Source organism: Pocillopora verrucosa, chromosome 10 (assembly GCF_036669915.1).
Source record: "Pocillopora verrucosa isolate sample1 chromosome 10, ASM3666991v2, whole genome shotgun sequence".
NCBI lineage: Eukaryota > Metazoa > Cnidaria > Anthozoa > Scleractinia > Pocilloporidae > Pocillopora > Pocillopora verrucosa.
In genome coordinates, this window is record NC_089321.1 from 10,880,414 (window position 1) to 10,893,058 (window position 12,645).

Here is a 12,645-nt window from a genome sequence, read left to right on the forward strand (position 1 = left end):
CGATTGGAGGGGGACAGGGAAGGGAACATTTTTGTTACTTGCGCGAGAAAAAAAAAAAGGTAAGTTATCTGTTAACTCTATTTTTTTGGTAATTTTCGCGGGAAGGAATATTACATTATCTCGCTTCGCTCCGCTCAAATACGAATCTTCTACCTTGGCTAAAGTACGCTTTCTTCGTAAATTCTAAACACTACTCACAGTCAAATGGAACCAAAGGGAAATACTAGGAAATACTTGCTTCTGAATAGTTTCTTATAAGCTCTGGTCTCAGTGACGTGTTTCTCCGAAGGACTCGCTGGATTGCAGCACAATCGCGAGAAGTGCACCCAATCGAGTACAGGTCTTGAAAATGTATTCAATGTTAAAAAAATCCCAGCCGGCAAACAACATTAACCTTTCGGTGAACTGCGTACTTGAACCAAGTACTTTTTCAAATGGACCACAAAATTCGTCATAAGTGTAGTAATCCACTTATTTATTCTTGACATTAGGTTTATTTCGACTTAATGAAGCAATTGGTATCAATCATATTAAATACGTATTTGACAACTTGGTAATCTTGTTAGAACGTCATAATTTAACATAGTGACATAACGTCACTATTTATAGCGGTAAATTTATATTAACCCTAGAAGCTTTGCACGTCTTAGTTATTTGCTTGATTATTTTTTATGCTGTTGTGTTAAGCATCCATCTGAAGTGTGCGTGTATGAGTGCTCAGGGTGCAAAGAGTGAAAATGGTACACAAACCTAATAATTTCGACCCCTCCACCCCTCCCAGCCCCACCCTCTACAAAAATGAGTAGTTTCTGGACCATATTGACTTGAAATTTTACACTTGGTAATTCCTAAATTGACTGATGCCTCACACAAGAGAAAATTATTTTCATATCATAACTGTGCACCACTGGGGCATTGCATTAATAAAAAGGCTATTCTGGTATGTTCCACTAATTACTCTAGGTCTGATGCATTCGCAACAAAGGATGGAAAAAATGAGTTATTATTATTATTATTAACATTATTATCATTATTATTGTTGTGTTACATACTCTTAACCAAATTTGAAACTTCACCACTCCCCTCCCCCAAAGCAGCTACATGTATACAATATAGGGCCTTTTTAAAAGTCCTCACTGCTTAACGCCTCAAGGCTTGCTGGTTTGGCATTCAGTGGAAAAGTAATAAAAAAAATACATTCAGTTGCATTTAAATGATTATAATTAATATTTTTATATCAATTCTAACTGAGCAATGACTCTGGATACAGAAAACAAGACATTGATTGCATTATATTAGGTGGCTTGATCCAAATGAGCCAAGAAAGCTTTTTTTTTTTGTTTGGTACCTAATCATAAAAAAGCCCCACATTCTGTAATTGTAAGTTGTAAAGTGAAATTCAGTACTCTAACTATATTCAATAGACCTTACTGCAGTTTTCAACACCACCTTGATGGGTTGGAGGGCAGGCATGACCTTGCAGTATTTGTATGAGAATCCAATGTCAAATAATCTTTGTCAATTATATTAGGTGGCTTGATGCAAATGAGCCAAGAAAGCATTTTTTTTTGTTTGGTACCTAATCATAAAAAAGCCCCATATTCTATAGTTGTAAGTCATGGAGTGAAATTCAATACTTTAACTATATTCAATAGACCTTACTGCAGTTTTCAATACCATCTTGATGGGTTGATGGGCAGGCATGACCAAGTAGTATCTGTATAAGAATCTAATGTCAAATAATTTTTGTGAAAATTCTGTTATGATAAAAATATAAATGTTGTACATGTTACAGGAAAAGGATTCTTCTGTAACAAAAATTTTCCTCTTGCAGACTAAAAATTTCCTGAAAAAAATAACAGACAATGCATGGAAAATCTATTTCAAACAACAGGGCAAACTCAAGGACACGAACAGCCATAGCCACTATGAAGCAAGCATCCCTACCACTCCTAAAATGCATTATCAGTTGCCCCAGATGTCCAAGCAGTTCAAGGAAAATTTTAAACATTAACACAGTTTTGTGTATTCAGATTAATTGTTGCTAAGTGCATTATTTCACGACAACGTACTATAACAAGTTAAGTATACATATAGTTAATATCACAAAAGCAAATGATTTCTGCTGTTATCGCTAGTTGAGATATCAGATCAAGAAAGTATAAGGTTATTAATAAAGGGTTTAATTTTAGCTGAAAGCTTTTCGAGTAATTAATTTGACTGTTTGTTGTAAAATTACAAAGCAAAACACTAAAATACTTACTTACCATTCGGTCTCAAAACGTATTTCACTTAACTGCTTTAAAAATTTGAGCTTGTGTTTTATTCTCCAGTGTAACGACATGAATTAGTGGCAAAAAGATGCCACGCCAGCACGCAAGCAACGAAAGGCCTGGGCACAAATTCAGCAGGCTTGGCTACTGAGTTAAACCTCGATTCTAACCTCCTTCAAACGTCATCGAAACATGGCGGCTGTTCGTGAAGAGCCACAAGGGTGAGAGACTAATTGCAACAGTGATTTTTTCATACTTTTTCTAATTTTTTAGGGGGAACCTTTTTATTTATTTATTTATTTATTTTTTCATTTCTTTCGTCTAATTGCAGTTCAGGTCGAATTGATACTAAGGACCTGATTCATTCGCACTATCTTTACCTAGTGTCAATGGGAACTGTAAGGAGAAGAAGAGATATCACCAATGAGAGTAGATGTGCGATATGTGAAAGAGGATTTAATGACGCAAATGTTCATGAAAATTTTTTTTTGTGCAATTTCTGCTTGGACTTTTACATGTGTGATACTTGTTTCAAGAGACAGCCCTATCCAGGTGGAAAATCCTCCCGGGAGATTTGTCCTGCGGACACAATGATAGTGGCTGGTCTACTCAATTCTGATTCTGTATGGAATGAATGTTCCATTTGCAGGATAGAAATTGAAGTCAGTTATTCAAGGTAATGTCATTGAAAATCTACATAATGTTGGATTTGTACAAAAACATGATCACAAAGTGTAGTAATGTTGGACACTGTATGTGATGCTGTGAAAAAAAATAATTTTTTAGTACTAGCTTCTCAGTACTACATTTACGTGTTTAGTCTGGCACATTGTTTATGTTGAAATATGTGAAGGAAGTCAAGTCATTGCTGCATGCATAGTCTTTTAATTTTGAATATGGATATGAACTTGTTTAACTGTAGACTTATTAGTTTTCATTTGAAGTAAATTAATTTATTTCTCTTCACATTTCATTCCTCTAGCATTGCTTTCTATGCTGTTGATGAATTGATAGAACAGCAGCACGGCTTCATAGCCTGTTGTAGATGTATAATGGGTAAGTCATCCTGAAATTTCTCATGTGGTTCTACAAGTCAAATTTTTAATAGAAGCCAAGGTCAATAAATTGTAGTAATTGTGCTATAGGGCATCTAGAAATTTCTTCATATTTAATCTGTAATTGTCCTTAAAAAATGGACCTGGACCTGCATCTGTAATGCAATGGTTTGAGCACTAGATGACTAAATCTTATAAGTTAATGTTGAGTACTTTTTCATCTGATTGATGTATTCTTTTTTTTCTTATAAAACTGTGAAATGGAGTAGAAGACAAGGGCCAAACCAAAAGCCCTCCTTAAGATATTTTCACAGAAGCTATTTCTGAGGAATATATCCATCTTGGTAACAACATATTTACTGCATTTACTCGTGTATAAGTTGACCTTTTATGACCAAAAAATCAGCCCAAAAAAACACCTTAAATCTTACAGCTTCGATGTTATTTACAGTGCTGAACGTTTGATTTCATTGAGGATTACAGTAGCTCAGTAACCTGGCAAATGCCATTGTCTTGCGCGGTCTTGCTTGTTATATGTGATCCCTCAAAGTTATTCGGTGTTATTTCTGTTTACTTAATCTACTTTCAAAATCAGCATTAAGATAAAGGTTAGTTAAATGCAAGAAGATTTCATTTTCCATGTGATTTACAAAATATGGAAAAATACTTAAGTCTCCAATATATCGAAGTGCTCGTGTGTGCTTAAATCGTGGTGATTTAACAAGTGCTGATAAACCATAAAGAACACGATTACATTTTGCTCTGCAGTTTTTCAATTCTTCGTGTTTTCAATGCGTTCCCAGAAATAAGAGATTAACTTTTGGGAATTTCTATCTGTCTGAATTTTTACTTCTTTGACTAGAAATGATGAAAAATCTGATTTTTGAATTTAAAAATGGGGGGTCAACTTATACATGAGTAAATACAGTAAGTTGTATCAGGCACAGTTTGTTGCCTTGCATCCAGCCACTTGAAAAATGTTAAATTTCACAAGGTTATAAGTTTGTGGATCTGTAAAGCACCAACCATCATTGTTTAGTGACTCGTCGCATTATGTTTTGTATCATGTTTGTCTTGGATGTTAATTATCTGGGCCATCTATTATTTGGACTATTAAGCCCAGTTCCCATGACTCTGGATACTGGAGGTTTGATCATATATTATTTTGAATTATGATTTTAAGAAGATATGGATTTTTAGAGTATCTTCCTTTTTGCTTGCTGCCTGTAGCACTGAATGAATCACCATGCTTTAAGTCTGTATAGATTCTGCGACAAAGGGACAGAGGTTAATTCATTTTGACTTGGTGCATGACAGTTCTTTATTACTTAACATAGTAAAACACAGACTTCTTGGGTGTAAGTGAAGACTCGAAGTAAATGTGTTCCTATGAAGATGAAAAGGACACACCAACTTTTGTCACAGGTTTCTGGGTTCAAAATTACAAACCAGAAAAATGCTTTGGCATGCAAATCACATTGGAAAGATACTTAAGCACTGTGATCTAGAGTTATTTTTCTACAGTATTTGATTGTGGTCATGCACATCAAGTGTGATGACCCATACCCCTTGCCAACAATGGTATTGTCAGCTTTTGTTTGGATTGTAGGCTGGTTTTAGGACAAATATGAATATTTTGATTGAAAACCAATCTGAAATATTACAAATAACAACAGGCAATGGTGTGACCCCAGCTAATATCTCAAATGTGAGTCACACTGTAACAGAGATTATTTTCTCTGTGATGCAATGCTTTAAGCACCAGGCCACTCTCTTATAGAGAAACCATTTTGTTTTTTCCTGCTCAAGGACCAATAAATGGGCATGAAGGAATTCAAGAAGCTCTTCAGAGAAATGCTGAGTTAGCAGACCGGCCAAGACAAGAAGCAAATGGTATATACATACATACACACATACTAACACACAATAACTCATTCGCGTCTGAAGCGGATGTAGTCATTGGCAATGTTCACCAATGTTTAAGCTTCTGTTAGATGTTCACCAATGTTCACCAGTGTTTTTTTACTAAATTTTGTTTAATTTTCTGTATGTTTAACCTGTAATAGGTTGTATTGGATTGACGACCAACTTGCTGACGTCTCTACTCGATTTTATACGTCGGCGAGTTGGCGTCGGCGAGTTGGTCCATCGGCCCTTCTCAAGATATCTTCACAGAAGCTATTTCTGAAGGATATATTCATCTTAGTAACAACATAAAGTGGATGTAGCTAACTTAATTATGGATGTAGTAAACTTAATTGTGAAATAATTGTCAGGTATTCATTGGATAGATGGAGGACCAATGTTAGCTAATCAGCCACATGGATTACAAGCGCAAGGTAAATCATTTTTCATTTGTGTGTTACCAGTACATCCTTTCAAATGGTAAAGTAAGGAAGGCATGGATTCTCAAAGTGCGTTCCTTTTTGCATGCTCCTTATTGCCCTGAATGGACAGCTATGAAGCTACGAATAGACCAGTATGAAGCTATTGGAGGTATTGGCTTCAACCCCAATACCTCCAATGGAATTTATTGTTCTACAGATATTTTCTCCGTAAACCATTTTCTCTGTAATGCAATGCTCTAACCATCAGGTCACCCTCTCAACAAGAAACCATTTTGTTTTTTAGAACAATATCCTCAAAGACGAATAATACCATGGGAACTCGAAGTACAGAGAATTGCTGAGTTAGCAGACCAGCTAGGACAAGAAGAAGCAGGAAATGTACATACATACCTACATACATACACAATTTTATTTGGTGAGGCAGGTTACAAATGGGATAGGTTAGACAAAAAATCCTGGCGTGGACCCGCTATTTCTGAAGGATGTATGCGTTGTATTTTCTAAGCATCTTATTGTTGTTGTTCACAACAAGTGCCTGTAGCCCTGAATGAATCCCCATGGAGCTACTAGCACCAATTGTATTTTTCTTGGCTTCCTGAATCCCCAGTAGCTGTTGTCACAATACTGGCTTTTACCATTAGGAAATTGAGTTACCAAAGGAAAACTAGTTGAATTCTCCTGTGGTAAAATTTATCTTGGGTTTCAATTTCCCAAGATGAAAAGGACACACCAACTTTTGTCACAGGTTTCTGGGTTCAAAATTACAAACCAGAAAAATGCTTTGGCATGCAATTCACATTGGAAAGATGCTTAAGCACTGTGATCTAGAGTTATTTTTCTACAGTATTTGATTGTGGTCATGCACATCAAGTGTGATGACCCATACCCCTTGCCAACAATGGTATTGTCACTTTTGTTTGGATTGTAGGCTAGTTTTAGGACAAATATGAATATTTTGATTGAAAACCAATCTGAAATATTACAAATAACAACAGGCAATGGTGTGACCCCAGCTAATATCTCAAATGTGAGTCACACTGAAACAGAGATTATTTTCTCTGTGATGCAATGCTTTAAGTACCAGGCCACCCTCTTATAGAGAAACCATTTTGTTTTTTCCTGCTCAAGGACCAGTAAATGGACCTGAAGGAATTCAAGAAGCTCTTGAGGGAAATGCTGAGTTAGCAGACCAGCCAAGACAAGAAGAAGCAGCAAATGGTATGGACCTGCTATTTCTGAAGGATATTTTTATTGAATTTTCTGTAGCCTTTGATTGTCATAATGCACAACAAGTGCGATGACCCCTACCCTTTCCCAACAATGGTATCATCAGTTCTTGTTTGGAATGTAGGCTGGTTATAAATTGTATAAGCTGTACTTGTAAAGCTTGTATTCTTCTTTATTTGTCATATTGTAGGCAAACTATGAATAGTGTTGTAGATTGTAGTTTAGGGTAGAATTGTGCAAACCATCAGACTGCAGAGTCTGTATAGATTCTGCGACAAAGGAAGAGAGGTTCATTCATTTTGAGTTGGTGCATGACAGTTCTTTATTACTTAACATAGTAAAACACAGACTTCTTGGGTGTAAGTGAAGACTCGAAGTAAATGTGTTCCTATCCACTCTTATTTAGGCCCTTTTTATTAACAGTCGTTATTTATTTATTCAACAGCATGACTGAATGGATCAATTCGGCCAGAAATGGGGCATGGACATACGTTGGAACACCTCCCCATTTAAATATGTACTTCCCCATTTTAATGTGTACTTGAAATTTTAGGTATCTTAGTTCCCAAATGAACCAATCAGATCCCAAATACATTTTTAAGAGCTAATGTCAGCATGCATCAAACAAACAGCGGCAAGTCACCCAAATTTTTTTTCCCTCCTACTTTCATATTTTGTATTTTGTATGTTCTAATAATTGTGGTGTAGTTTTTTTGTAAAAATTTATTTTAGTTTTTTCACCGTGAAATATTTTCAAATTTTCACCGTGAATATTACACGAGTTGTGTGACCTCATGTAACGAATGTACTAGACCTACGGTGTTTCTGTGAACATAATCCTTTGTTTTATCATCGAAACTTAATCCCCTGTCGTTATTGAAGCTGGCAAAGAGATATTTATTTTTTGGTGAATATTTTTGTCCGACATACTTTTCCTATGTCGAAAAGTAGCATCAAAACAAAGACAGTTTTAACAATGACCGATATGACACAATCTACTGAGCTTCAAGCTTTAATAAGACAAAAGGATGGTTGTAAAGTTACTGTAAAAATTTCCTTGTGTATTTGTGTTGTTCTATCTTGAGACGAACTCAAAGTCCGGCAAAATTTACTTGATAGTGACTAAGAAATATACATGGTGCGCTTACTTGTCGCCACCGTTAACTGGCATAACTCACTACAATTTGCAAATCTAAAATAACACTCTTACCTTGTTTATTTATGATTTTATCAGCTGTTTTGATGATCACGTTAATTATACTCTACCACATTCTAGCCAGATTTGAGTTCCAGTTTATATATCTTCTATAACTTATTATATCAGTTGCGTGACAAGCGTGATACAGAAATTCAAAGATGAATCAACCTCCGAAATACCAAGAGATGGGTTTTTTTCCTTCTTTGCATGACATCTAGAAAAACCTTTCAGGAATTACTGCATTCAGAAAACTAAAATGTCGACCCCCCTGGTCCAAATCCGCTAGCGGATATGGACCCCCCCTTCGCATATTTGGACCCCTCTAACTAACTTTCCTTTTAAGTATCCTTTGTATCATACTTAGTATGCAAGCTTTTTTGTCGATGTTATTTTCAATCACAACACAACATTTCCTCAATAATGGTAAAAGTGGAGGCTACTACATCGAACTTAATCTTATTTTCTAATTTCAACGATTATTAACTGTTGAGGGATCCGAAATAACACCTTAACAATTACGAAGACGTCTAGAGTCTGGCAATCTGCAGACAATGCAGAGCCACTCGTCCTCCGAGGCAGTCTTAAATCCCCCGCAGCTCATGTGTAACCTTTCCTTGCACAACTCGCACTGTACCATGTCGTCCTAACACTCGGGCATTGAACAATGACAAAATAAATTAGTGTCACAAGTTTTTCTCTTATTGAATCTAGCGGTGTTCGGCTATCGCGGAAAAGGTTCAAAAACGACCTCTCTCCGGACATTAAACTAAATTCTTGCCCATTTTCCCTTTGTCAAAAGAAACATCCGACATGATGCCAGTTCGAATGCATTAACGATACGCATGTTTTGAATTAAAAAAATACTTTAGTACGCACTGGAAGGTAAAGTATCATCCATTTTTACTAGAACGTTAAGGATGATGTTTTCACTCAGTTTTGTAGGGGGGTCCAAATCCGCGGAGGGAGGTCCAAATCCGCTGGGACACCGGCATCTTCGAGACGCCAAAAGATATCGATGATTTTACAAATTGCCCCACTCACATATCAAATCTCGCTGTTGGGTGGAATCGTGGTTCCAATAGCAGATGTAGGGTGCCAAAAGAAGTGTCCGGCCATGGTAAAGGTAAGGTTAAGTCGATTCCAAAAGCTGAAAGGGGAATTGGCAAGCGTGTATCACAGATAGTACTCAAGATGTCTGGAAAATTCGTACAGTCTGGCTTCGGTAAGTAGGCTACTTACCACCGTGCGCAAAATTACTCGTCAGAGTTAAGTTTCGATTGGGAATTGGTCAATAGGCTACCAAAAATTCAGACAGAGACGGAATTTTCTGAACTAATGTCTGAACACTTTGTTGGCTTTCCGGTGGTAAAGGGCCCTTCCGCACTAGCAACTAGACGCTGAAAAAACATGTTTCTTTTCGCCAAAATCACATCAGAATTTGTCCTTGCTAAATGTCAAGTGTGCTGCGCGTATTAGCTCCCCCTCGGGACCCTTTACATAAGAGGGCGGGGGTGCGCGCCCGGAATTTCAAAAACGACCGCAATAAAATTATAAAAGGTGCTTAAGTCTTATCCTTGCGGGAGTGGCAACAATTAGCCTGTAAAAACGAGTGTTTATATCCTTTTCTGTCTTTTTCAATGCTTCCCTCGCTTCTACAGAGGATTCATACAAATATGAGAGCCGTGCTGCGTTTACATTGTACAGGTAGAAAAGGCCGTGCAGAATGAGTGTTTCGTTCTATAATGAAAACCCCAATAAACTCACTCAGAAATGACTCATTTCGGATAAATTTTACGCTGGTTATTATGTGGTAACCGGTATGAACTCGTTCTTGTACAAAACTCATTCGGATATCATGTAAAAGGCCCCTAAAAGTATTTATTCCCAGAGCATCACGCTTTGCTCGCCTGTCTGAATACTAAAAATTTCAGTAGCGTTGAAGCAACAACCCGATTTTAACTGAAACAACGATTAGTGAAGAAAGTTCATATTTTAATATTTTCAATTCAACGTAAACAAAAATCTTTATAAATGGTAAATATTCACTTGTGTCGGTATCAATTCAATTATTGCGTGACTAGCTTATGATATAAATAAGGGAGGGGAAAACGCAACGCAAAACCTGAGCTCCTGTCAAAAAGTAATACCCAGGCGTCATATAATGATAGAAACGGTATGGGCGGCCGTCACCACCAAAAATACAAGGATGTCAAATAGATCAGCAAATACAAAGATGGTGTAAGGATCAGCTGCAGGGTAGCATAGCTAACAAAAGAATGGCATGGCCAAATTATAGACAGTCTAGTTTTCCTTCGTGAAACAGAACACCCTAAACATGAATAGTTTAGCCAAATGAGAAACGGTCTAGTAGCCCATGTTGAGTTGGAACATGAGATTGTGAAATGGACTAGCTCAATTACGAATAGCTTAGCACTCATTTGCAATACAGTACTCAAACGGTGTAGCGTTGAGTTAAACGGCTCAGGGTAACGTCGAGTAGCACAGCGTACGCACAAACTGTGTAGCGTTGCGTCATATGGCTCAGCTTAATGTAGAATGGTACAGCGTACACACATATGGTGTATGGAAAATGGCTCAGCGTAATGTCGAATGGTACAGCGTACATGCAAACAGTGTAGCGTTGCGAGAAATGGCTTAGCGTAATGTCGAATGGTACAGCGTACATACAAACAGTGTAGCGTTGCGTGAAGTGGCTTAGCATAATGTCGAATGGTACAGCGTACACACAAATCAAACGTAGATTATATGTCTGGACCGGAAACAGTTGAAGGGTTTTTTCGCGTTCCAAAATATTTTTTGCCAGAGTAATATTTTTTCTGAGTTGGTTTTGCGCGCATACATACTTATCTTCCCTGTGCTCTTTCCCATTCCGTAGTCATCACGTATTAAGGAAGACTAGTGCGGACACCGTAATGCACGTAGTTGTAGGTAATTGTCCAACTCTAGGTCGAGTTTTACCGTTCGATCTGTTACAGTCGCAACTTGCTGAATATAAACTATTGCATAATTCAGACAATTGACAGGACATCTTGCTGTTTCGTCGTTTGTTTCGGTAGACGTATTTATTTACATTTTTATTTATTTTTACATTTCTGTACCTCAACTATTAATTTTTGTGATGATTATTATTATTATTATTATTATTATTGCTACAGACTGAGTTCAGTACACACTGGATATATTGACTAGAGTTGCGTGACCATGGCGTCCAGGGCACACACAAAATCCAACTTCTCACGTACTCCTGCAATGTTCAAAGAACCGTTGAAGTTAAACTTCCTTTGAAAAGTAAGCGCAAGTCAGAAAAGAAAAGAAATGAGAGCTCGGCAATAGACATTTAATGCACATTTTAATAATAGTTGAGTTTAATACGGTGCATTACGGTGCATTACTTTTACTATCACTGCACCCAGGAAAAAATTAATAAACAAAGCAATATAATGTACACCTTTTTAAAATAATAAATATGTCTTCTCTTAGCTTACTCTTATCGTCCGGCACACCAATTAAAGCATTCCGATATCACTTTGATCGAAAAATGTCAAAACAGATCAAGGATAGCAGTTTTCTTACCATGGCGTCCAGGGCACACACAATATTCAACTTCTCACGTACTCCTCCAATGTTCAAAGAGCCGTTGAAGTTGGACTCTCATTGAAAAGTAAGCGTGAGTCGGAGAAAGAAAAGAGAGCTCGACAATTGACATTTAATGCACGTCATAACACTACTTAATACTATAAACATGTTCAGGCCCACCAACGCGTGCAAACTGTGGTAAACCGGGAGGCCGGCAAATCGTGGTAGAATTCAGTCTCGTTGCTATTTTAATTGACGCTTTCATGAACGACAACGAATAAGTGCAATATCAGCAGTGAAAAAAGAGGAGAAACTTACCAAATTGGCTCTGCTTTACGGCAAAGCGAAGTGAAGACTATACTACGCCATGTAATGGTTTCGCGTCAGTCTTCACATTCGATGACGTCATGCTCCCAGCAGATCGCTGTTCCATTTGCGGTTTGTATTTTTGGTAGTTTCGGCGAGATGCCTTGGCGGCCGTCACCACCAAAAATACAAGGATGTCGTATAGATCAGCAAATACAAAGATGGCTTAAGGATCAGCTGCAGGATAGCATAGCTAATAAAGGAATGGCATAGCCTTCACGTCACGCCACGACGATTCGCCACAACATCGAAATATTTCAAGTAATACTAAGCAATTTAATGTTCAGATAGAGCGTCTGATGTTTTGCAAAGCTATTCGACCTAACGCTACACTATTTGTGTCTACGCTGTAACATTCTACATTACGCTGAGCTATTTCACGCAACGCTACACCATTTGTGTGTACGCTGTGCCATTCGACATTACGCTAAGCCACTTCACGTAACGCTACACTGTTTGTATGTACGCTGTACCATTCGACATTACTCTAAGCCATTTCACGCAACGCTACACTGTTTGCATGTACGCTGTACCATTCGACATTACGCTGAGCCATTTCCCGCAGCGCTACACCATATGTG

At 37.5% G+C, this 12,645-nt stretch overlaps 1 protein-coding gene across 1 annotated transcript; it reads left to right on the plus strand.

The window, feature by feature from the left end:
- The first annotated feature begins 2,465 nt into the window (after window positions 1-2,465).
- Window positions 2,466-8,178, plus strand: LOC136283934 (uncharacterized). The gene is made up of 8 exons (XM_066173509.1): window positions 2,466-2,494; window positions 2,605-2,949; window positions 3,256-3,329; window positions 5,138-5,221; window positions 5,605-5,667; window positions 5,960-6,054; window positions 6,804-6,894; window positions 7,349-8,178. Exons 1-8 carry the CDS (start codon window positions 2,466-2,468, stop codon window positions 7,351-7,353), a joined length of 786 nt encoding a protein of 261 aa, XP_066029606.1. The 3' UTR covers window positions 7,354-8,178.
- The last annotated feature ends 4,467 nt before the right edge of the window (window positions 8,179-12,645 follow it).